Genomic DNA, 27424 nt, shown 5'->3' on the forward strand with positions numbered 1-27424 from the left:
AGCTATGCCGGATATCACCGGTTTTGGTTATTGCGAGTAATATTCTCAATTATTATGGCGCGAATATATAGCTATATCGAAGTAATAGGTTATTGCTTGTTAATGCAATTAAATTTTATCAATAGGAGATAAATATTCCTGATTTTTAAAATATAATTTATTGAAATAATATTTTGTAATGAGGAAATATTGCATTGAATCTTCAGTTACCACAGGGGGCTCAATAGAGAAGATTTTTACTCTTAAAATAGTTAATTTCAAAATGGTAATTAATTTATTATAAATTTAATTTTTTTATTGGCAGATAATAAAAAAAAACTTTAGTTAACCTTTTTTTAAATATTAATTTTATTGATAGTAAAAATAATGACTAATATATTATAAAATAAAATAATCCATAAATTCAATTTAAATTAAAATAATGGTTTTATTCTTCAAAATATAAAAGAAATATTAACACGTAATTATTTATGCATGTTTAAAAAATTTGAAATTTACAAAGCTAGAAAAATCAAGTGTTTTTTATACCTTGCCACTTTTTTACTCAATTGCCAACTTATGTGGTTATTGTTTAAATGTAAACACGCATTAACTTTATTCACACGCCTTTGCTTCTTGCCCGGAATCATGCATAAGTTATGTTCTTTCTTATCTCTTGAATGTATTTATTGTGGACTTTGTGACATTGTGTTTGCATACACTCGTGGATAATTATGTTTGCTGAAAATAAAGTGCGAACAATCGACACTGTACTCGTTGTGTGCTTTGCAATTTGCATGATAGATAATAATATTGCTACATTTTCCCTCTACACTTCAATTAATTTTACTTTAGGGAAATTTGAGAAGAAAACATAATACAAAATGTTTCACTAATTTTATTGATGAACAGGTATGTGAAAGACCAGCATCTCTTCACATTAACAATTAAAAATTTAGAGACATACAAATAGAGGCCACGTTGAGAGATTTGAGAATGAAGTTGAAAGAAATTAAACTATACCAATAACGACTTCCACCATTTAGCTGCACAGTTTGCCAATTTTCATTTTATTCGTTATAATTTCAGGTGCAAAAGTTTCAGTGCTTAGTAAAATACATTGTATTTTTCTACGTCCCTGCTATGGTATCCACAAACATGCACTTCTGTAGTTATTTATTTTTATATAATTTTCTTTTTTCCTATCACCAACAATAGTTTATTTTAGACATTGTCAAGGTAATACGATTCTCCCTCATTCTTACAGGCAATCTGATAATTCGTTCATTTTTTTTTACAATTTGATGTGTATGATGTGTATTTCATAATCACTGTGTACAAAGTTTTCTAAACAATCAATCAACTTGAAGTAACGCTCCACCTTGTCAACTGACCTACGATTTTAAAGGTACATTCCGTTGACCAGGAAATCTGCGTCGTGAGCCAAGTTGGATTTTCCACCTCTCCTGAGCCGCCTCCTAACCGCTCGTAGCCGGCAACTGATAAGTGCAGCGAGCAGGGCAGTCACCAAGAGACCTAAAATAAATCAATAATTTAAAGAACTCAAAATTTATTGATTACTTTAACAAACTCAATTTAATAAACCTTACACTTTTAAAATTTATTCATTTTTGGCAAGTTGAAATAACTTTTAGTAAGGCTGAGGGTAAAATGCAAACTAAAATAAATTTACAGAAAAAAAGACTAATATTCATTCAGGACATAATTTGATTCGAAACATGTCAGCGTTTTCAGCCTTTGTAAATGTTAATATTATAATTTTTTGTGTGCTTCAAGTTTGATCGATCACGATGAAAATTATAATCTAACATGACGTTATGCAACTGGCACATCAGCCGTGTGAATGGGATTGCCTACTCTACGCAAAGACTGACCTATGCTCAGAGACAAGTACGCTCCTCCAGGCTTAGCTGCAGTCCCGTCAGGCATTTGAAAGGCTTCCGCGTCTAAATTTTTGTGTCCAAGCGCTTTTTTCTGCGAAGGATTTCCAGTGTAGTGACCATGCTTATGCGCATCTTCTGCAAATAGTGAAAGGTCTTGCACTTTTATAAATAATTTCAATGTCAAGGTTTTACCATAGGGGTGTTCTGTTGTTTTTTCCTGGTCGTTGGTTGATGGGGGTAAAGTCGGAACAGTTGCAGGGATTTGCATAGCAGGCTGTTTTTAGAAAAAAAATATTTATAATTAATTGTAACAATGTGGCAGAAATGCACTCAAAAATTTTTGCATTTTTTTTCATATTTAGTTCAAGAATTAATTTTGAAGATTTTGCTGATATTTTAATGAATTTTAAAATCATCGACAGTTTTTTTATTTACTACTTTGTAATTTTAATTACCTGAGCTGCCTGTGAATCACTCGGGGGTAAATTCTGTGGGGTCAGCGGGTGTTTGTGGAAAACGCCGTGTTGCTGTCCCCCCTCTTCGTAATAATAATCAGACGACTGTGGAGGGTTGTAAGGTACGCGGGGAGCTTCCGGTGGCTGCTGAGCGCGCATCTTCAATTCGTCCTCCATCGAGTGCTGCACCAAATTGTTCCTCGCTGAAAACGAAACGTTTAAAAAAAAAAAAACAATAAAATAGAATTTAAACGCCCTACCATGATCAAGGGTTGGTTCTTGCGGACGCGGCCACTGCACAGGCACCTCTGGCTGGTGGTAATCCGGATTGGGGTAGTAGTTGGGAGCGGCACGTCCGTTGTAACCATTGTTTCTGGGGAAAACGGGCCTGTTAATAATTATTTGAAAATCTGCAATCCTAACAAGGCTCACATATTATCCTGTTCTGCCAACAGACCTGTTGTTTTGTGATTGAAAATATGGCTGTTTTGAGAATCTATATAGAAGGAATTTGTATAAAATAAAAATTTCATTAAAATTCAAAATAAATTACTGTCGTATTCAGAAGCTTCAAAGGGTCCTGGTCGGTGGAAATTGGTTTGGATTTGGCTCGTCTGAGGCACTGCCTGTCTGAATGGAGGTGGTTGTTGCGGCCACTGTTGTTGTCCTCTGTACTCATTTTCACCATAATACTTGTTCGGATCTTGCAGGGGAACCTTTAAATTCATATTTATAGATGAAATAATTGTTTTAAATGATAATTTTATACCTCTTGATTTGGCGCTTGCCCATTTTTCAAGGGATAATTCGGCAATTGCTGCTTTTGAATTTGAGGGGTCCAGGTTTGCTGGCTGAGGGGTCCTTCCAGTTGACCACCGCTGCGAGCAGGGGCAACTGGAGGAATCGGCGGTGGAGGTGGCGGAGGCCTGGTAGTCGGAGGCGTGGGGCAGGCTAGCTCGGGACCTTCGTCACTGCCGTCAGCGCACTGCGGAATGCCGTCGCACGCGTTGTAAATGGCGATGCACTCGCCAGAAGTGCGACACTCAAACTGGTAACGACTGCACCTGCGAACTGCAAAAAGATCATAATGTTAATAACTTTTTTCAATCGCGATAAAAGTAACTTAAGATGGATGAATTTAAAATTCAAAAGATTTCAAAGCAGTCATAGCTAATTTTTAAAAGTGGCAGGCTCATTTTCTTCACTGAGCAACCGTGCGCAAAAATCCCTGCAAAATTAGTAAATACATTCAGTTTGGGCAATATATCTTGTAAATACGACTATCCTTAAAATGAGCATTTTTCTAAATAATGTTTATTGCATTTTTCTACATTCATTAGTAATGCAAATTTTATTAATAAATTTCTAAATTTGTCTTCCTGGAATTTTTAAAAAAATTACAGAATTTAAGTGAATTTTTATTTTGTAAATAAGATAGAAAAAATAAGTCCTCATCAATTAATTTATAAAAGAAACAAGATCAAATCTATTTTGAAGAATCATTTTTGTATACATAATTTTTTTTTTATTTATTTATACAATTAAGTTGTAACTGTCGACCTCTTTTTTTCGTGAGTGTCACATTTGAAACCAATTAAATTACGGTTAATAATTACACCCATTCATTTCGGCTAAACACCCACGCTGAGAGAATGAGACCTGCGTCATGGTAAATTCATCTCCCGCGAACAACTTTTCTCTTGATTCATGCGAAATTTAATGTGGGAAAATTTTTCACGGCACCAATTAATTTGCGAAACACGCTCTACGCGCACTTTGAATTACAAAACTAGATGTAAAATATACAACTGGTCCTTTTTGAACTCTCGAAATGCACGGTGTGAAAATTCGTTTGAAACGAAATTCCGTCCCGAGAAAGCTGCTGATATTTATTCAGCAAAAAGTAGAAGAAGCGCTCCTTAATTATTTTACGAACCAAACACCCACGTGACTACTAATTTGTCGTAACGCAGCGCCTTGTAGATTACACACGTATATAGAAAGTGTTCACCTTGCCATGTTTTGTTCACGGTACGCGCCGTTATTCTTATTGTTATTATTTTCTCGGTGCGGGTTGCGTCAAAATTTCAAAGAGCATGGATTTATTTTTGATCGGGCCAGTGAAAGTGGTCCACATTTGGGTGAAGGGCCGCGCCACGTATGTGCCGCTTGACCTTTGACGCCTCCTTTGCACTTCCTTCATTTTGCATTCTCATTGTTCTTTTTAAGCAATCGAATTTTCCCTTTCATCAATCAAAGTGTTTTAATTCAAAGAGCTTAAACCGTCTTGTAAAAACATAAACATATTTTTTTTATCTTGTTTCTGGCGGATTTTAATCCTCACAGCGTATATTATGAAAGCCCCTCAATCTGATACCAGCGTGGGCGAGTCTGCTGGCTGTGAGCGACATTTCCTCGCAAGGAGCGAAGGTTGAATAAATTATGGAAACTCATCCCAAGCGAAACAAAAGGCCAAAAGTTGCCTAACATTTCCCCAATTTGCATGTTTATCAATTTCGCGCTTAATTTCCTAAATTATTAAGTAGGCAGATCGACCTTACTTTTTTTTTTGCTAATTTAAGTTAAATCTTCTCAAAGCTTGTTGCTTCATATTATATACAAGTTGACCCAAAATAATCCTATATTTGGAGGTTTCAAATGCTTGATAAGTATTATTTACATCAGTTAAATAGCATTTAATTAATTTTTATTCCAAATTTAATTACCAGAGGAAAAAAGATTGAACAATTTTCGTCAAATTTTTACAATTTTTATGTCAAACTTAACATAAAAAATTTCATTTTTTTTTTTTATATCCAAAATAAAATAATTTTTATTTCTTAACATAGAATACCATCAATAAATTTTTAGTTTCAAATATTAAAAGTTAATTGAGATATAAAAATATCACATTTCAAAATTGATTTTGTTCATAGTCGCTGAATTTTCCCAGACTTTTAATTTCATTGTATGCTTAAGTTTCAAATTTTTATTTAAGACAAAAGAGCCTCAGGCGGGGTAGAACGGCGGATAAAAGCTGTAGTGCTCCTTTTGTACGAGACGCTTGGTTGGTGAGCAGGCAAGTGTGAAAACTCTCCATCCGTTCGTCCATCCTCCTGCTTTGGCAATCTCGGAGGATCGACCTTGGCAGGACAAGGACCCTGGTGGGTGGTGCTTTATGAGCGGCGTCAAGTCGCTCATGGATGCAGTCGTTCCTTGAGCGAAAGGCCTCTGACCTCTGGCTTGTTTGCGATTATTATCGGCCGAAATTACTCGCGGGGAGAAAATGATGAGAAATGAGTCATTTCAAAAAATTGCAGAAAGTTTATTACCAGTTCTCGGTCCGATAAGAACAGCAGTTTTGATGTTGTTGAAAAGTAATTAATCGAGCAGCAGTTACTTTAGACGTGGGGCCGATTTGGTGGTATTATAAGAGCAAACAAGTTATTTTTATGATAAAATAAAATTATTGCTGCGATAAAAAATGTGCGCAATTTTTCCAAGGCTGCCAAACTTGCTGATGATTTCCAAAAAATGGAAAGAACATTATAGAATTAAAAATTCTTATAATTATAAGAAAAAAAATTAATTTTTATAATTATTATTTGCAAGCCTCTTAACAATACCTTATTAAGTTGCTTTTAAGAGCTTCATCCTCTAAGAATGGATTTAACCACTGAAAATTATTTGCAAATTTGAACTGCAGTATATTAATAATTTATAGTTAGTCACACTTAAACAAGTATAAGATCTACGTCCTATTCTTTATTAAAATTATTATTGTGCTTGATTATTCTCTTGAATTAAATAAATCTGCAGAAAACATATTCTCGAGTTTTAACACGTATATAATTCTTTCTTATTCCTTTGTTACAGGACGCGGTGTCGCACCCTGCGGGTCCAACCGCCCACCTGACCGTCCACCCCCACTAATCCGCAGGTCAGTGCTCGCAAAGGTCACCCGCTCACGGTGGCCATTCGCCTGCTCATCCGCCGCCCCTCCACCAACGCCGCCGAGGGGCCCCGATCGGTTGGCAGGACTGCGAGCAGCGCGCCGAGCCAAAATCCAGGTCGAGCCGCGAGCACCAAAGGCACTTGGAGCCTCGCGCGACTCAGTCAGGTTGCTCTCAGGTGTTTTTGTGTATCTGACGGAACCGGTCATCACCATACCATGGCGTATAAACTGAGGAGGGCGCCGCTATTCGGCTACGATGGGAGTCTCTGCCTGGGCAATGCCGCCCCTCCGACCTACAAGAAGAGCACCCCTATCAAGGTAGGAGTAAACTTAATTTTTTCATTTTTCCATTCTTTGATAATAAGAAAAAATTAACAAAAGATGAATTTTTTTAAATTTCATTTAAATACTTATTTAAAAGAAAATCTATTATTTTGTTCTGGCATTTTTGACAAAATTTCCTTCCTTATTTTTTTTTTGTCACGGCAGTGGTTGTGGAAAGTGTCGTAATGGTTGGTGCTCAAAAACTATCCGCACCAGACGCAAAAAAAGCTTCGAGTGAACGCGTTTTCGGTGAAAGATAAAAAGATTCTCCATTTCAATGAAGAGTGAATTGCACAGCTTTTTGAGGATCGCCGATGCAGCACGACCGACACTGCCGCTTTTCTCGCCTCTCGGTTGACCACAGAATAAAAAGTCTTCAAAGATTTTATGTTCGGGCACAATTAGTAGCAGACGAGCTTGATTAACTCAGAGTAAACAAAACTCTTACTTTTTCCATTTCAGTCTTGAAGCGGAGGCCGCGTCGCGATGCAATTCGTCGGCAAATTAAAAATGTAGCCCACGTTTGGATCTGGTTTTTCTCATTTGGCGCTCCTGACGATAATTTTATTGCGCTCCAGCACAACCACACACGTGCTCTCAAGTCTATTAGGAGGCAGCGAACGAGCGTTTTAATTCTATAAACGTGTAATTTCACAGTGAATTTACAAGAGAAGGAGAAAAACGATTGCGCCTGTTTTGACGAGTAGTTAAATAGGCCAGTGTCAATCCACGGACACGTTACACTGATAAGAATAACAAAAAAAAGATAATCTCCCGCCAGCATTTCAGGGCTAAAACAAAAGAAAATAAGTTTTGAAAGAAAAATATCGAGTTTTCAATGTCTCCAATAATTTACTCTTTTTTGCTCATAATCTTCAAGAGCCGACTGTGAACTTGACAGGAAGACGGAGCCGTTATTAATTTTTGTATTTACTCGTGAAAGACAAAGCATGGAGAATCACTGTGAGAAAGTAGGAAATGCGAGAAGGCGAATAAATATTTTCCTCTCCAGACCAGAACACCAATTCTTTATTTATTCTTTGAACGTTTTGATACGCCAGGAAGAGTATAAAATTTTATGATTTTCACACCGACTGCGAGCTGCAAATCACAAAAGGATTATATGAAAAATCCGCAGCCGTTATGCTCGTTGGAGAAAAATGGTTTCGCGTTACACAAACCCAAACCACTGCGGAAAATAATCCTCGGAAAACTGTAAGCATGAAATTAATATATATGAAACGGGGATTGAATATAATTGCAAGAAAAAAAAATAAAACTTAAATCAAAAGCTTTTACTTTTAATTTTTCATGTGAAATCTTCGTGACGTGTTTTGATCCCAATACCTGACAAATTATCAGCTACATAGACTTTTCATTTATGAGCTTGCAAAAGAGCTACAAAAAAAGTGGAACGATCATTGGCGGTAACGTTTGTTTTATTGCCTAGTGCACGTGAGAAACGAGTTGCTGGCATTCTTGGTGCCGTGTTATGAAAATAAGTTGTTGTTTTTACGAGCGAAGGCTAATTTGCGGCTTTTTTCTGTGCAACCGATGCAAAATCACTTGCGACGTGTTGTGAAGAAAGAAAGACGTTTGAGGTTATGCAACCTGCTGGCGATGAATTACTTCTTCTCTTATTATTATTGTGAACGCGCAAAAAGGGCAGCTCGGATCGAGTGAAAGGAAATTAATGCTTTGTAACATAAGAGGCGCCGAATCAGATTGAAAAAGCGTTTCGCCACACTTAAACTTTCTGATCTCCGGCTCGCCTAAACTTATCTAGCGTGCTTTTCCTTGTCGAGCGGCGGTGGCAAAGCACTTAGAAATAATTCAGCGTCACACGTGTGTGTCACATTTTTAATGTCGGCTTATCAAAATGTTGGAATCCGTCAACTGTGAGCAATGTTTACTTCAGTCTTTATGGTGGATTTAAAATTGATGAATCAATTGAAAACCGTCGTCAGTTCTTGTAAATTATCAGTATAGTTGCAATTCTTTAAATTCTTGTGCACATCAAAGCGAATATTGTATTGAAATTGCTTTTGCGAAAGGTGAATGTAGTTTTGTGTTTAGGATTATATACCATTTTTATTTTATTGAATTCTTGAATACTCGTGGCAGGAATTTATGATTTTTTATCGTATTTTCTTATGAATACGAAACCCGCCTTTTGTTTCGATGGATTTGAGGAAAAAAGTTTATAAACGTGGAGGAAAAACAGGTGCTTAATAAATCTTCACACGAATCTCACGTTTTCCCATTTCATACCGTGCACTTATCCACGCTCTCGAATAAAAGCTTATTATTTTATTAATTTTAAGGTGCGTGGCGCGCCGTCAGTATAATTTGAACAACACAATAAAAGGCTCGTCCTGAATGGTTGGATGCGTGAGCCGAAAACGCACGAAAAAATCTCCGTGTTGCATAGTTTTGAAGGGCACGCAGGAAGCACACCTCACAGATCGCGCGGCACCCAAACGACTGAGCCTGTATTAAAATATTAATGATAACCCATCACTCGCAGACAGCTGCACCAAGTGCACATCCGCGGGTGTGAACGCCCGCGAAAATGGCCACCGCAAAAAAAAAATTAATGTAAAACAAACAAAAGAGTGAAAGATTCGCTCCGAGAGAGGCAAAAATGACCCTGGGATCTTAAAATTAAGCATACATGGACGAAGGGAATTTCTTAGCATTAGTGAAGGCTGTAATTATTTTGAAATGTGTTAAATTAACATGAGCTTGCAAGTTGCCGTTATGCGATTTTCCATTTATATTTTAATACAATAGAAAATTTTAAAATAAACGCAGGCTTAAATAATTAGCAGATTAATTAAAGTTTAAAAAAAATGCTAAATTTATTTAAAATTTGCTTTGAATGATTGTGCTTTTGAAAATTGCAATTCATTTTCCTCAAAAGTAACCTCCAATAAATACTATTATTATCCAGCAACCATTCAAAAGCGAAAAACCAAAACCGATTCATCTTTTTTGGCTTGTTGTCTGACAAAACATCAAGTTGAAAGTCTGCGGTTTGCCTGCGATTTTTTATTTTATTTTATCTCTCTTGCAAAATATAAAACCGCAGCCCTAATCAAAATGCATGAAAAAAATTGCTTCGCCGTCGAGATGAAAAAACACGACGGGCAGCCGGAGAAGAGAATAAAAGAAAACCTTAGAGCCAGTGTGGGCTGGACCAGTTCAAAAATATGTGTAGCGTAATTACATCATGCGCGGCAGGCAAGGCACCCAACCAGTTTCAGCAACAATCTCGTTCACTCTGCTCGCCTGCGTTTTATTCTCATTTTTTTAACTATCACGCACCGCGACGCTCGCTTTATGTAATATCGAAGCAGGGCTGTGTACACGGACAAACATATCATACGCCCTGTCCGCTTGAGCAACAGCAATTTTCATTCACTCCTGAAAGGGTTCCCACGAGTTGTCATCAATTGGCTCCTTTGCTCTATTATTGCCCTTCCTAAATGTACATTATAATAATTCTGTTTAAAGTCCTAAAACTTTTATTTTAATTTATATAGAATTTTAATGCTGATGGCTTATTTAAATTATAAACATTTAACTTTCATATAGCTTTATTTAAATTTGTTAATTTTTATTTATTTTACGTTTTAGTAAAATGGGTATCACTTATAATCTCTGAAAAAGAGTTACAATTTGAAATTTTTTAGTTTTTTTACAAAATAATTTTTTACATATACTGAGTAGTTAATTTCTAGATATTACTTGAAGATTTGGAATACCAAAATATGATGCTGTATACCGAGATGATATTTTACTGTACTATTATTATTTGGAGGATAAAAAATGAAATTCATATCCAAAAATTTAGATAATCCTTTTACTTAGAAGAATTCAATATCGCTGTAAGATTTTCTAGGTTCAATTCTGAAAAGTGCAATAGAAAAACTCTGCTTATGAAAATTTTTTCTGCCACAGCTGTCAAAAATTACGGGAAAAAATTGTTCAATCATTTAAAGACTTCCTGCAAAAATAAAAAAAGTTAAAACAATTTTCTGTCATAGACACTAAAAATTAAATAATCCTATTTTGTAATAGAAAATTGTTTTAGTGAAAAAAAATTACAGATAACAATTTATATCCCTGGGCATATCATTGCAAGAATCATTGCACCCGTTTTTGGGTCAGCGCTGCGAAAGAAAAAAGGTCTGAACTTTTATAAGAGTCGCTCTCGGAACAAAACCCAAGGAGAGGAGCCTCGAAGGAGAGTACAAACGCGCGCAAAGAGATTTAGTGGCTGGCGGTGCTGTTTTCACCGTTATGATTCCCTGAATGCATTATCGCTGCGTGTTGAGCCGTGAGTGGAGCACAATTCAGCACACATCGAGCAAGTGTGCATCTCCAGCACAAAGCCCGAGAGGGATAATTGGTCAAGGTCACCGCTAATTATATGGGATTCTCTCGCGCTCGGACCATTGTCGATTATCACTCAGCTTTGTAACTGCACAAATTTACATGTACCGCGGTTAGATTGTTCTTCAAGAAATGCGGGAAATGGCGGCAGCGGAATAGGCAAATCAACTTTCTGTTTTCAATTACATACCATTATTATTTTAATTTGAAAGCAAACCTGCATGCATGTAGACGATGACACGGTTTGGTATGGAAGTTTGATAAAAATTATTAGTGGAGCAGAGATTATGTACAAGTTTAGAAATCTACTTGATCGAATGATCGCTCTAATAGAAGTAAGTGGGACAAAATCAAATTATTTTCTATTACTTTATAACGAATCTCGCGTTCAATAAGCTGAAGTAGACTAATTACATTTTTTTGTTTCATAAAATCTTATTTCTATGTAGAAAGTCACTATTCTCAATTAATTATTTCATCAAAATAAGTAGCGCAATCAATAAAAAATGTCATGTTTCTCTGTGATTGATGTCTATTTATTATTTATTTTAAATATCAACTCATTTTCCATACATAAAATGCCTTTAAAAAAATAATCCAATTATACCATGATTATAAATCAAATTAATCAAATGCAGACGGGAAGAAAATTATTAGTTATTAGTTTCTGGACCAATAGCAGGCAGAAATTTATCAGCATGATCACTTAATCTTGTTTCAAAAGTATGCTGCTTAATGAGGCGTAAAACATTGCTTTTTTTGAGCAGAAACCCAAAGTATAAAATTCCTCCATAGCACGGGTCTATGTTTACACACATCATAAAATTTAACTTCTTTCGATATTTTTATTTTATAATTCCGTTAAAACACGTGTACTTTTTGGAGAAGAATGCACTTAAAATTCATTAATGTTCGCATTTTGCTCTTGCGGCGGTCTTATGTGGTCTTTGGCGAACAAAGGCGAGCATTCAGCACGAAATCGTTCGCGGCAAATCGGGCTTTGTGTGCGCCGCCGAGCATAATGAAGCGAATTCGCCTGGTTAAAGAGCGCGCAGCAGATAAAGAGAGAAAGAAACTGGGTGAGCATCGGCGAACGAACCAACAAACGGGATTCTCGCTCATTTCTAAAGATCCACCCATTGCAACATCCGCCGATGGTGCGGGCAAATTAAATAGGCACCGCATAAAAAAGCAGCGCATCGGACAGTCCGCGTGATCGTTATTAAAGATCTCCCACACACGGCAGCTCATTTAGGAAATTGATACTACCATTCTCAAAAGTAGGTAACCATTCTGCGCAACTAATTCTCAACGGGAATTACGGATAGAATTTTAAAACTGATATTGAAAATTAGACGGAATCAACGTCGAAATATGATGAATGGCAAATGTTACAATAATAAAAATCCTTATTTTATTGCTGAAGGAAGATCAAGATTACTGAGAAAAATAAATTGATGTGTCAGAAGGAGTTGTGTCAAGTGATCAGATATATTATTTTCTTTGCTATCGTCTCCAAACAATCTTCTCCGTATTCTTTCTCTTATCTTGCATGACTCTTTTTTTATGTATTCGAATGCTGCGCTCAGTTTTTCCGCTCAAGAGAAAGAGCAGGAACAGTTAACTTTTGCGCACTTGATCGTGTCAATGGTGCTGATTTATTTATTTTCTTTTTAATTCAGCTGAATCACGACTTTTACTCTGCATCGTAGGCTTCTCTTCCTCAATCAGTCATTACAAAAAAAAAAAAAATAAAAAAAATAATAAAAGAGATGCTTTGTGCGTTTGTTCTCCAGTGGGGCATCTGCCGCAAAACAAGAGACATTCGGCTGCAATTAGGGAATCGTTTTAAGGACAAAGAACGATTCTTTCTATTCTGCAGAATAAGAAAAAGCGCAGTCAGATTAGAGTGTCTTGAGCAGTTAATTGAGTATTTGAAGATCAGGATGGCAAAATAATTAATGTTGATCAAAACTTGAATTTTATTTTCCCTATAATTTAATGCGCTTCAAAATTAAAATCATCTATAATTCTCAAAATTTCAAATTTGAACTTTTCAAATTAGGTGCACAAAAAACTTTTTAAACAGGCACAAAGTTACTAAAATAAAAACCGATTCTTTTGGAATAAAAAAGTTTTTGGCATTTGTTTTTAAATTCAACATACAAGTGGTTTTAATTAATTAAAATAATTTTAATTTAACCTGATACATTCCCTGTACTTAGTTTCTTTATTTATTATTTGTATATCATTTAATATTTTTAACCGTATCAAGTTTTTCATTAATTTCTATTTCAGCAAAAATTGTATCACCTCTGAAGAGGATTATAAGTTCATTTATGATCAAATAATAAAAGTATGAGCTGCGAAAAGTACTTAAATTATTTATTTCAGAATTGTAAAACATAAAAATATCTTGATTTCGTTCTTAAATTCTGTTTTACATGTAAGGCAGATATTTTAAAATATAATAACTTAAATAATATATATAATTATTAAAAAAACGTTTTAAAACAATAAAATTCCATTGAAAAAATAAGTTTAGTAAAATTTGAAGCGTTATAATTTAAATATGTTTTAAAAATAAATTTGATATAAATTTATATTCTTGCATAATCATACATTAATAAGTTGAGAGAGAAAGGTTTTAGTTCTGTTGTCTTGTTCTGTGTCACATTAAATTAGAATTGAAGTTGTGGAAGAAGGGCAAGTGCACGGGGCATGACTTTTCCTCCCGCATGTGTGCGTCTTAAGTCTTGATTTGAATGCATTTACATGCACTTTATTTCAACTTATTGCATGCCACGATGCATGACTAAAACAATCTTAATTCTTTTCCACGACTGCAGCTCTCGGCTGCCTTTCTGCACGGCTTGATTCGAATCTGTGTCAGAACCTGGCAGAGTCACTCGCGGCGAACACATTTCGTTTTGTTGTTATTATCATTTTATTCTCTTTCTCCAGCGGTGTGACAAATCCGATGCTCCCGTTTTGGGCTGCGTATTCAATGATGATTATTGTGCAGCGCGTTCAAGGCGTCCGGCCACAGGTTTCGTTCCCACCGGGAGAAAGCAACAATCGAAATTGTAACTGGGCTTCCTCTCATTGTTAAATAGATGTTGAGAGAAATGAGAGACGCACAAAATTTTGCATTCAGTTGAGGCTTCAAAGGGCAGGAATGCATTCATAATTTGTTTCGGTTCGGTGTCTCTTTATAATTCAATCAAGTTGTTACTAAAAGAGAATTAAATATTTTCAAATTGAAACCAATTATGATACAAAATTTCTAGAAAATTTTGAATATTATAGTTTAATTTTCTTAGAATTCGAAAAAAGCTTTATATTTGGGTAAGTTTTGCAAAATATTTTTAACTTGGCCTATATTTGGAAATAATGGGTATGCAAAATGGAAGTTTTTCACTTGCAATGTTCCGGTTATTACGCTCATAATCAAAATACAATTACTGTAAACAGTTTTTAGGGAAAGCAACATTCATATTTCGTTAGGATTTTACTCTAAAAGGACCTCAAAAAAATTCATTTATGACCGAATTTTTTTTTAGATAAAATTGAGATAGTAACATTTGTATTCACTTGAAAAAAGTTCTTTCAACTCAGTGTTGACTGCCACTTTTGGAATGCGACAGAAATAGCAGCGTGCACACAATCTTAATTCATCTACCAATACACCACCGGTTGCAAAAAGCAAACAACAATGCCTTTGCGCAATCACTCGCTACTCCTTTTGCGCTACCCTTCTATAAAAAGAAGACAGAAACCGAATCGGCACATAATTTATTTCATTTATTCACGTCTCATGTGTTTCCTCACAAAACCGCGCGCACAATCCGACGGACTGATCGATCGGCCGGAGACAGACGGATGATAAATTAATTCGATCAGTTTGCGAACTGACCTTGTGTTTTTCTCGTCCCCACGTTCTCTGGTTTGTTGTGAAAGTACTTTGAAAAGCAGATCACGCGTGTGGGATGCGCCGGTTTATTTTCATTTGGAACAATCGACTGTGCCTGCTCCTTGTACACATGCGAGATCGTTACTCATTGCAATAAAATTCATGGTCACGTACATACTTTTATATTCAAATTCCTCGCTTGGTGGGCGAACGGACCAGAGAGAATTATCGTGGTAGGGCACGATTCGTGCATGTGTGCGAAATTTATGGTTTTTACAGCCCGAATTGCCTCTTGTGAAGTCTAATGAGCTTCTCTTCAGGTGCGGGAGTTTTTCGAGTAGTTTTACAATTCTGATCTACTTTTTGCAGGAAATTTAAATTAAAAAGTTTGATTTTTAAGAAGGAAAGTAAAGAGCATCATAATCACTGGAATAAAATTTTTCAATCTTTCCGTCAAGGTTTTGGTTTTCCACGAAGTGTTTAAATCTACATGTGGCTCATCAAATTATTGTTTAAGGCATGCTGTGTCGAGTCTCGAGGCTGAATTACATTTTTATAAACAAACTACTCCAGATTCACTGGGCCAGATCACACACACAATATCTTCTTTTAATTACCTAACTCCACGCTCGAGATTTAATCTGGGAGTGACGCATTGCGGCAGAGATGAAATTTAATGGAGTCAAAACCACAGAGGCAAACAAAAGGGAAGACCTCCTCCTAAATAAATAATAAACCAAGTCCCAAAGTGAACTGTTGAATTCCTTTTGTAGAAGGAGGTCTCGATATAGCAATTACAATGAAAACGATTATTTCCTACATGGCTGGTGAGATGGATCATTGGTCTGGGGTCGCAGACGGCGCTTGCTCGCTCGCGTCCAGGAATTAAAACTGGCGGTAATTGAGAATGTAAATGAGTGGCTGCGATTTGAATGGAAATTGGCCGCAATTACAGGCCTCCGGGAGAATCCCACGCCGCTGCTCCGAACGTGCGCCTGCGGACGATTTTTTTCGACCAACAGCCGGTTTTCCGTCTTGCCAGCCAGCGAAATTATCAAGAGTCTCAGACACGCAATAAGCGCTCGGCCACGCACATTTATTGCCCTTTAAATAATCGGCGATTGACCCGCACTACACTCAAATCGTAAACTTGCACGCATGTCTTGCCTTTAATTATTTCATTAATTTATAGGCTCGGAATTATGTCTGAATTTTTGCTTGGTAAAAATTCCAACTCTACAATATTTTAACATAGATTGACACAGATAATATTTTTATTAAATTATTTATTGCTTTAAAAATAAAAGATCATGAGGATAGATATTCAATTTCAACTGGTCAAATTAATTAAAGATTTATGATATTTTCGTCATAATATTTTTTTCCATTTTCATAAGCAAAGAATGTTTGATGATAAAATTTTCTGTATTACCGCAGTGTATGTGCAAAAATGCACAAAGAGCGTTGCGCAAAAATTTGCGGCACGCAGTCTGGCATTTAATTAACAAGGAAGTGCATCGCGACAAAGGCGGTACGTGAAAATTAGTTATTTATGCCAGTCACACTCGCTAGTTCGCACTCTGGCCGCTAAATCATCGCAAATTGTAGCTTCAATTAGCAGTTTGGCGAGTGTGGAATTAGCGGCCTAATGAGAAATAATTGTTGCTGTGCTGCATAGAGCCATTTCAATGAGGCAACAAAGCCATTCTCCCTGGCAAATGACTCGCCCTGATTTTCAAGAGCCAATTTGGTGAATTTCGCTGGGGGTCAATAAGAGTGTTTCCTGCGATTTCAATTGGCTTAAATGCGGTGCGGGTGATTTACGAAATGAGGAAGGCCAGCAAACAAAGCTGGTTTCAGAGAAAGCTCTCAGCTCGGAAGCTCTCTGATGAATTATGGAATTAGTTTTCGTTCTCCCCGGTTCTCTCTGTGTTGTTGGTCGGCACTCCAAGTTTGTGCATCCGCTTTTCGGAAAAAGCCATAAATTGAATTTAGCTCTCTCCATAATTACTGGTCAAAATTTCCAAAAGCATATTTAAAATTTAGAAAGCTTACTTAAATTATCGCATTTTTCTGATTGCGAATGCAAGTTTGGATTACGACTTCCGTGGCTATGCGAGATAAAATAAAATTTTTATAAAAAAATTACTGCATTAAGAAAAGTTGATGTTAATTACACATTTCGTATCACGCGCAGCCAAACAGCTGCATTTTAGTTTTAATCAAATTTTTATTCGCCTTTGTTTCATTTCGTGCAGTACGGCATTATTATCGAGAAACGGATCTCGCATTATGTCGGCGTGCTGCAAAAGTTTCGCACGATTTGCCTCTATGCAGAGAATAATAAGATTAAAGGTTTCGGCATGAGAATTTTCTGGTGTGCGATATCATTTTGAGTTTTCGGCGAGCAGCTTTCATATTTTTCTCTTTCTATTCCCCCTGCTATGTATTGATTTATATCTGGAAGTGAAAACTTTCTTAGCAAAATGGCATAGGGTTGTGGGAAAGATTATAATATTATTTTAATTCACAACGGAATGAAAGGACAAATTAATTATTACAGTTAAATTTGGAAAAAAAATCTTACTAGCAGAAAAATTGCTGCTGCGAATATCGAGGTGTGCCTAGGAAATTAATGAGCCGGGCACAAACAACTCGATACTTTGTTGCTTCTCAGGGTTTAAAGGTTAATCCTTCTTTTTTTTTGCTGCGAGACTTTACATGTTCATTACCGAAGAGTGCGCGACTCGTAACGGTGGTTGATCATATGGGCTTTTATTTTTAGATGATAAATAAACAAGCACGGATAAAACCCAACTGCGACGTACCCGGCGAGCATACTAACTGTTCCCGCACAATTAAATTCAGCACCTGCGGGCCAAATCATCCAATCTGAACGTTCAAAAAATCAACTGCGACTAAACTTAATAAATATGCTAAATTCTTCTTTATAGCAACTTTATCAGTAAAAATCGGTCACGTTTTTTTTTTTTTTAAATCCGAAAAAAGGAAAGTATCATTATTTTTTGCTTACCAGTTGTCACGGCGAAAACTTGGGTCGGCGTGGCCCTCGTTGTGGCCGTTGTTGTAGGCGGTTTGGTGCTTGTGCTTGTTGTCACGGGCTTTGTTTGCCCAGCGGGAGCACCTTTCCGTCTGAAACAAGATCATCAGTTTTGTTTAGAGCATTAGAGAAATAAATAGACTTGCGTATGATCCAAGCTGAAAATGATTTTTTATGTGAAAAAAAAGTGTTGAATTTGAGCTTGTTCAAAAGCTTTACCTGAGTCCAGTAAGCTCCTGTTCGTGTTTGCTCAATTTGATCTGGCTCTCCAGTTCAGCCACTTGTCTATTCACTGTCATCACACCGCTCACGTAGTGGCCGTGGGTGTGAAACTTGCACTTGAAATCGTCAGTTGGGCCGCAGTCAAACAAGTAACAACTGCCAGGAGTCTGTAATGTTTTTTTTAACGTTTATTGTAAGTTTTTTCAATTGGGAGATAACAATTTAAATTATACATTTCATATTTAATGTATTTGAAATGTTATTTCAAACGTAGGTTTTAAGAGAACAAATAAAGACACAACAACGACAGCTCTTATTTTAATATTTTAGTACAGAAATAATCTTAAGTTAATTAATTTAAAACTCTAATACTGCTGTATTTTATTTTCGTTTCACAGTAATATTTTCATATTAAAAATTATTTTAATAACTAAAATTAATTTTTTTAGTTGTTATTGTCTCAAATTCAATTATAATAATAATATTTACCCAAAGCAGAATTTTTTATTTATAAATTTACATATGAATTAATGCAAAATAAAATTATTTAATTGGCAGTTATTATTTTTAGAGGATATAAATATTGTAAAATTGTTGCATTATTGTAGCATGGGATTGCGAACTCTGTCCTGCTCTAATTATACCATACCAACCCAAAATTGACTAAACAATAATATTGATTGTAAAATGTAAATATAAATCTTACGAATAAACAAGAATGATTCAATCATAGCAATGAAATATTTTAAGATCAAATCATTTTATACATCAGACAAAGAAATTAGATTTCCGTCGTATTAACGAAATAGGTCTTCTAGAACAAATATTTTTATCTTAATTTCCCCGCAACGCAGTAAGAATTTTGTGGCTTATCCTACCTTCTCCTCATAGATAAAAACATTGCAGTCGGTGGTCTGACAGCAATGCCGGACGCATTCGTCCCTGCTGGACACTTCGGACTCATTCATGAACCTGGCGCCGAGGACTTGCGAGTCCTGCGTCCTGATGATCGTGTCTGAGCGAATGTCGAAGTTCTCGGCGCAGCCGAACAGATCGAGGCGCCTCTGCGGGGCCCCGGGGGCCGCCAGTGCCCCCAGCAAAACCAAAACGGCCCACTTTCCCCCCATTGCGAAGGAATAAAATTCACCGTGCACTCTGTGGACGAGAAATTTGTCTACATCGGAGAGTAAGAGCGAATGGTTTGTTTAGCACGGGGTTTTATTGATCGGGTGTTTTGTGTTTGCCTCCGCTCCACGCGAGAGTTATACCGCCCGCCGAGCACCATCTCTGAGGGAAGGCGGAAAAGAGAAAATATATTATGAGGTGGCTTGACGGACGAATCGTTTTTAATTAAATTTTGACAAGGAACGCCGGTGGATCAGGTTATTTTATTAAAAATTAATTATATCGTGCCCAAAAGTATTGATCGTTTTCCAGAAACGTCACCAAAGAAAAAAGAACAACACTGTAATTGTGAATTTATAGATGTAACTCTAATTTCTTTACCACGTTATGTAAGGGGGAAATTTTTGCATAAGTTCAGGCGTCATGTTTCGTAACTCTTGCCATCGTAATCAAAGGGAATATACCTATGTTGACCGATCATTGTTGTCGCGACTGAAGTATTGCTGAAATAATATTGGCGTCTGCCTCTTTTTTACATCACCAGTGAATAAACGGAGTAACGAGCTACAGCAAAAAAGAAGCATTTCCATACACAAACAGAATGTTGAGCCGCTTTGAATGGAACGCGACAAAAGAGAGGAGTTCAGCCGGCATATGTACGTGTTGTGCAAAACGAGCAATATCTATGCAACGTGCACTCCAGTCGCGTCGCACCGGTTGCATAACGCCGACTGAAACCACCGTCTGAGTGCTCTTTGAATAGCGGCCTAATAACCAGAGGCCGCCGGACGACCTACGGTTTAATGGAGGCAGACAAAATACTCTGCATACGTCATAGGAGATCTATTCAAAGTCAGCACAAAGCCGCAGTGATGCCAATGTACATTGTGCGGTAGGCAGAAAGTAGAGCTAATTATAATTGTGAAGGGACGGCATTAAAATAACTTCATAATTCTGATACCGATAAAAATCAGTACAAATAACCGCAAATAACGTTGAAAATATTTTATCCATGTAACTACGCTTTTAAATGTTATAAAAAATTGTTTTTACAAGAAAAAACTTTGCATGTAGTTTAAGAATTGAAACAAACAAAAGCATTTTGTTGAAGCACTCTAGGTCATAAGGAGGAAGAAAACTTCCTTTTATATGGTTTTCTGTTTTCTGAGTGTGAAAATTTTGTTGATCCTACATTGTGGCCTTATTATAAGAAGTGCATAGTATTTGAAATGTCCAATTTGTTTATCACTTCTAAGTACTATATATAGATCATTACATTAATCAATTAATCAACAAAAATGGATAAAATTCATAAATATTTGTTTGATTACATAATCATTAAAAGAAATTTTGACTTAAATAATAATAATAAGTTTAGTTCACTTTGCAAACTTCTTAATAAATTGATAAATTTTAATTAAGTAATAAATTCATACATTTTATTTCTTAATTTCTATAAAATTATTTTTATTCTAAATTCATTTTTCATTGTGACTTAATGGTGACTTTTTGAATTTCTCACTTCCACAAATCAATAATGTGTGGGCTGCCCGCTTAGTAGCGCTGCCAGCGGCGCGCGGAGCAACTACGTGACTGGCGCTCGTTCTGCAGAGAGCCGAGCGGCGTTTTGGTTCTCCGGCGCTCGGTGGGTTTCGCAGATTGTGTTGTGCCGCGGTAGAGTCCACAGATCACCGTGCCCATCTCCCGGCTCCGTTGGCCACGCGTTGGACACTTGCAACCGCTCCACTTGGACGCAGCTGCCCCTTAGCAGCCCTCGCACTTGACTGGTGAGCCCCCAACTTCTCCCCCTTGCAGCACTCTTCAATTTGCGAAACTTCGAATTTTCCAAAAAGTCGGCGCTCGCTCTTTGATCCTTTGTTAGTTAATTACAGAACTCTCGAGTCAGAGCTCCTCTTTTCCTCTCGACAAGTGCCCGCTAATGTATTCCTCGAGTGGGTGGGTTGTGCAAAATTAAACGTCTCGAATCAAAACAGTCTTTTCTTTATCAAAGAGCAGAACCGAGTTACAAGAAACTGCTCTTTAATTTTGGCTGATTTGATTCATTATCAGCAAATTCCATCAATTATTGCTTCTTTATCGTTCAATTCGGGATTTGAATTTTTCCATCGGTTGATTGGGGCGTGAAAGCAGGAAGCCGCAGCAAATGTTTTGTTCCAGCCTGTTGGTTTTCACATTCCATCACGGCAAACACAATTTAAAGTAACATCAACATTTTTTTTTCAGTCACCGGCAGTTGTGTGCAAGTGAAAATAAAATTTCACGGCCGTCCCTGAATGATGCTGAATCAGTTTAATCTCAAATGCATTCAATTATTTGCTATTTTTTCGCACTTCTTTATCACCTGCGCGTTTTATTATCGCATTCAAACTGACAAATGTCTGATAAAACAATCTGCCTTGCTCTTCGAAGTTTTTCTCATAACAAAACTATTCAAAAAACTTATATGGTCCGTTTCTTTTCTATTCGATCAGGCACATTTTCATTCGTTTTATCAAAGCACATTGTTTTGCTGAGGAATTTTTGCGATAGTAATAAATGCTGAGTTCAGCAAATTAATTCAATTCAATGCAGCTGCGAATCGTAGAACTTTTTCACCTGCTGTCCCTAACTCGCAAGTCCAAGAAAGGGAAAAGAGGCATCGACCCACATAATTTATAATTGTTGGACGGGTGATTAAATTCACGGAAAATTGTGTGATAAGGGCGTACAAGCGAAGTGGCAGCTGCGAACAATGCAATGAATTATGTTTTGTTAGGCGGCGAAAAGTTGAAGTGAGAATCGTCGCCCTCTCTTTAAAAGTTGTGCATATTTTTACTGGCAAGAAGAAGAAGAAGCTCTTGAAAAGTTGCTGCCACAAAAGTTTCCAGCCTCACAGTTTTTGATTGCAATTTGCTGGAGCGTGTTCTTTTACTTACGAAATTAAATTTCCATTTTAAGCATCAGTGGGGGATTCTCTCAAAAGTGGTTGAGAAAGAATGAAACTTGTTGGCGGAAGATGAATTGTTACTTCCTGAAAAAGAAAGGATGACACTCTTTTTATGCAAATGACCCAAGTTGAAAAAATAAGAACTCTTTTGTTAACAAATTTATTTTATAATTCAAGTCCCTGCCATGCAGCAGAAATAATTTAAATTTTCAGGATATTTTTCTCTAAATAATTTAGCTCTGCAGATGTTTCTGCTAAATTTATAAAGTGGCAATGTAATTAGGAGAAGAGTATTTTAAATAGTTTGCTTAAAAAGACGCAGGTGTGCGGTAGAATCTCAGCACCTGCCACAACTTGGTTATATATTTTGCCTGGAAAATGAAACTGATGGATTTGCGTTCGGACTGTGTGGGACGAACAAAAGCCTGCGGAAGGATGTCTGGATTAGAGATATCGTGTTGCTCATTTGCATTTATAATCGCGGGTCGGAGTGATGATGTTATTAGTTGCAGCTACGATCCGGCACATTCGACCGCATAGTCTAATGTTCTAGATGAAAACGCCAACAAAGCCAGAAAAATTATTGAATATGATGAAATTTAATTTATTTAGTCCATATTTGTTTTCAACTAATTGAAAGTAAATTAAATATTCAAAATATTAAATATGAATATGCTGCAATTATAGTAAATCTTTATAGAAAAAAATTATTCTTCAAATTTCATGTGAAGATGTGAAGCGATTGAAATAATTTATGGTGCGTATGTGATCCACTCCGATAAACCCAAGCTATTTCTTATGCATTGCGCCAATTTCCGCAGAGCAGCTGCTCTCCGCATAATTGCAACTTTAGTGACGAAAATCTCTCCTCCGCCGTTGCAGAACCGCTGACGAAACCTTTCCATATTTTGCGAAAGGATTGTAAAACAAAATAATCATGCGGTGGCGAGAAGTGAGCGCGTTGCATCTTAACGCGCTCCTTAATATTATTTTCCTCGGTTGATTCTGGCGAGCAGATTTTCGCGCTCCACGGCTCATATTCACGCTTGGCAGCGCCACGTTCGAGGCTGAAACGCATAACCCGCCGTCTTTTCAACAACACAAGGGAGCGGAAAATTGGTCGCCTTATTCGGGTTTGATCGGATTCATCTCCTTTTATTAAAATTAAATGCTCAAGCTTCTTTTTAATTGAGTCATTTTTTTGGCAAAAAAATTCTTTCATTATAACTAAATCTGTCTATAAATTTTCTTCGATTTGATATTCCGATTAAATTTTATTTTCATCCTGGGATTTAAAGAGATATTTGGAGCTTTCATCATTATTTTTGTCCCAAAAGCTATTTCCATAACAAGGTTGGTGGCGAAACGTTCCTCGCGGGGAATATTTTCACCCACACTGCCACTCCCTTTTCCCCGAAGCTTTTCTTTATCCGAAGAGATTGCCGGAGTCTTTTTCGCCACTTTTTGCATTTTCCGCTCCCCTGGTGACGGCGCGTCGACGACGATCGCGTCTCGTCTCCACTTGCCTTTGTTACTTTGGTCCCTCAAACGCTGAGCACCTGCTGCAGCCGGAGAGGAAAACGCTGATAAAAAACGAAGCGTGCGGTTCACGCTCTGCTGTTGTGGCACCGAAAACACCAACCTTTGTCTGCCGAGAGCAAGGTCATCAGACCAAGTGCACTCTCGTGGTGTGTGCGTTCGTGATGTGCCGCCACAACAATTAATAACGAGCAGGTGAATCGCTCCCTTGGTCTGCACACAGATGCCCAAGAGTCACTTTAGGACCCAAAAACAACATGAAAGGGTTAAATTCTCAAAACTACTTAAATTTATTAATTCTTTCACTGTCATATCATTTTTTGCTTACTAAAAAATTTGATGCTATTTTCTTTGTCATATTATCAATAAAAGATGATCATTTGTGGCATTTAATTTTTTCAATAAATCGTATAACTAAAGGGGAATTGAATTTTGAATTAACATCCGACACACTTGAATTATTCTCATATAGTGGAAACCAACTTTTTTTGCTTCATGCTGACTACAATAGAAAATATATTTAAACTGAATTTGTTAATTAAATATAATTAAAATAAGTATAGTGCTAACATTTTAAAATTTCAACACAAAATTAATAATATTATAAAGAATAATTAAGTAAATTGAAAATATTTATTTAACACTTTAACATTTTAAATAAACATAAAATAAATCCTATTTAATAATGTTTTTAAAATCAAAAGTTTTATAATATTTACTCTCGCCAATGGTAATTGAAATCTAAATTATAAAACTTTTTGTTTCAGAAAAAACTGCCAATGGAGTGCGGCGTGACTGCGAGCTACACAAATGGTGGCCCGGCGGCGGCCAGCGGCCTCCGCGGAGGCGATGTGCACAACGAACGCAGCCCGGCCAAGTCGGGCCTGCACGTCAACTTTTCGGACCAGAGCGAGGTGAAGAAGAGCCGCGAAAAGTTCCTCACGGCCAAGTACGGATCACACCAGATGAGTCTCATCCGAAAGCGCCTCGCCGTCGAAATGTGGCTTTACGACGAGCTGCAGAAACTCTACGAGATCCCTGCTGTGAGTACACAAATTATTTCACCTTTGATCTCACTGATACGCATTCACAAGGTGCATAAAGGGGCAATTATGTGAATTAGGAAGAATTGAGATATGATAAGAAATTGATATGAATAGAATTTTTATACAATATTTTCAGAGCAGTTTTTATTTATAAAAAAAAAATATATATAAAAAAAATTTATTTTCTCTACATGGCAACCATTTTTTTTTATTAAATCACTGGTTTATTTTACACAATTTTTAATAAATTAGAAGAATAAAAATAATAATTGATTTCCATGAAATTTAAACTTCTAGTTTTTAAATTATTAACTTTGACTAAACGCCTTACGTGGAATTACGTTCCGAGACTTGAGATACTAAAACAAAACCGTTTATCATTCAAATTCTGGATTTTAAATGACTGTCTAAAGTTATATTTACAAAGTGTGCACTTTGAGCAAAGCATTACAAACAGGCATACTAAGTGCAAACAGCAGTATTTGGCGCATTGGCCTGCTGACAAGCTGCTATATTTCCTGATTGCGATAAGCGGGTGTCCAGAGAAATTCTCTCTCTCCAGCAAACCGTACACCGAGCTGCTGCCCTTTGATAATAAAAATATTATGAGCTCGCGCACCGCGGGGAGGAATATCGATCGACGGCCCCTGCGCTTTAATCTAATCTCGCCGGCCAAACATATGGGGGCCAAATGTTTAATAAAAACAAAAGAGTTTCGAATATTGTAGTATGAAATACGATTATTTGCCGCACAAGGCCGTCCGCACGACACGTATAATAAAACACTGAGCGATTTACACTCAAGTGATCTCGCCTGCTTTTATCACAGAACGGCGCGCTTTGCCAACCAACTGATAACAGATTAAGGCGGATTCTTCAGATTATGGTTGAAAAAGAGAGCAGATTAAATTACCTAGCGCATGCTGAAACTCACGCACCATTGCACTTACAAAATGAGGAAGGTATGCATTATATAATTTGTTATCAGCAATTGATTTTAGTAATTTTTTTTATCTGAAACAAACAATATTTAAAATTTATGATATTTTAAATTATACAAAAATTTTGAACTCATTTGAGGGATTAAATTTTTTATACGTGTCAATAAAAATTTTTAAAATTTAATGAAAGGGAAAATAAATACAAAACATTGATCAATACTAACCTTTTGCATTATCAAAAGTATCGTGTTTTTAAGTTGAGCGTTTTGTTTTAAATACAAAAAAGCTTTGTTCCTCATTAATTTGCTTTGTGAACAACAAAGGTATAAATTCAAACGAAATATGAAAACATAAGAACTCCCCTTTCTATAATATCAAAATCGACACATTATCCAGCACAACAAGGGAAGGAAATGCCGCTGCTGTTTCCAGTACAGCTTCCGCCAGTAACACGGCTCGGATATTATTATAAATTTAGACAGAGCCGCTCAGCACAAAAGGACACAAAGCAAATTTGATCAAAAGGCTCGCTCCTGCATGATGTTAAACCGTCCCGGTATTTTCTGCTGAAAAAAGCTGTTTTAATTTGCTTTTAAATGAAAAACCTTGCAGCGGTATTTTATATAAGAGAAATGCTGCTCGCAATATCAGCAAAGCGTAATTGGCAGTAGAAGCTTAAAAGAAGCCCGTCGTGAAAATTAAGTTGCAAAAAATAATGGATTTTTAAATTTGAATAAATTTCTACCCCAAATTTAACTGTTTTCCGTGCAAATTTCATTTCTTCCGTGTTCTGACATCAAGTGGAAACAACAAAATTTAAATTAACAATTAGGACTGCAATTAAATTGCTATCAAGACCGATCCAGGATGTGCTTTGATGAGGGACAAAATAATTGCACTTAGACAATCACCGCCCACAACCGCAGCTCTCATTTGAATCCATTTCCCACCATCTCTTCCCACAACCTGAGCGATTCAAAATCAACAGCCGTGATGAATGGGAACTCTCAAAGATTTTCTCCCTCATCTTTATTTTTTTTTTAATTTACAGCAATGAGTGAAGTTATCGCATTGTAATTGCAGTAATCATATGGTGTGAGCGCATGAAATGCTGTCAGTTTTATTTATTATTTCGGTGCCCGTCACGCGAAATTTTTCGCTTCCGCCAAGTTCATTGTGCAAAATTTCCGATCGCCGCCCTGCTCTTTCAGCCCTTTCAGAGACCAGGCCGGTTTTTATGTTTTATTTTGACCTTCTTGGGCAATAAATCTTTGCCGGTGCGTCGTGCGAGTGTGTATTTATCTCACTTTTTGCCACGCGCAACTCGGAAAGGAGGACCTAATGGAGCATTGTTGTTGTCCGAAGCTGTGAAAAAGCGACTGCGGAAAAATAACTGCGAGACATTTATACGCACGTGACGTCGGCCCCAAAATAAACTGCGGCTAAAAGCCATTTTCCCGCCATCCGCACGCCGAGCCTCGCATGATTTGCATGAATTTTGGACTGCTAAGGCAAACAAAAATATGAGGCTGAACTGGCTGAAAACCATTTTCCTTTTGGTTCATAAATAATGAATTTTTCGTTCAAAAATTTGACCTCCGTTTTAATTTGAAGG

General features: G+C 36.7%; 2 protein-coding genes across 3 annotated transcripts in view; one reads left to right on the forward strand and one right to left on the reverse strand.

The window, feature by feature from the left end:
• Positions 1-867: 867 nt before the first annotated feature.
• On the reverse strand, positions 868-19429 carry LOC132196538 (low-density lipoprotein receptor-related protein 11). 2 transcript variants are annotated; one of them, XM_059619272.1, is made up of 11 exons: positions 19090-19429; positions 18209-18378; positions 17963-18081; positions 3108-3409; positions 2892-3054; positions 2771-2834; positions 2599-2711; positions 2339-2541; positions 2076-2157; positions 1875-2018; positions 868-1515 (listed from the first exon to the last, which is right to left on the reverse strand). In XM_059619272.1, the coding sequence occupies exons 1-11, from the start codon at positions 19336-19338 to the stop codon at positions 1382-1384; spliced, it is 1743 nt and encodes a 580-aa protein (XP_059475255.1). In that variant the 5' UTR covers positions 19339-19429; the 3' UTR covers positions 868-1381. The 2 variants fall into 2 exon arrangements, with proteins under 2 accessions (XP_059475255.1, XP_059475254.1); XM_059619271.1 differs by having other exon boundaries at positions 2599-2726.
• Positions 6416-27424, forward strand: part of LOC132196541 (protein phosphatase 1 regulatory subunit 14C) — a 47128-nt gene continuing 26119 nt past the window's right edge. The window contains exons 1-2 of the mRNA XM_059619274.1: positions 6416-6611; positions 24590-24865. Of these exons, the coding sequence (XP_059475257.1) occupies positions 6510-6611; positions 24590-24865 (378 nt within the window). The 5' untranslated portion in view covers positions 6416-6509. The remainder of the gene's footprint in view (positions 6612-24589; positions 24866-27424) is intronic.

The sequence above is a fragment of the Neocloeon triangulifer genome, unplaced genomic scaffold, assembly GCF_031216515.1.
Source record: "Neocloeon triangulifer isolate White Clay Creek 2 clone unplaced genomic scaffold, ASM3121651v1 ptg000012l, whole genome shotgun sequence".
Taxonomy (NCBI): Eukaryota; Metazoa; Arthropoda; class Insecta; order Ephemeroptera; family Baetidae; genus Neocloeon; species Neocloeon triangulifer.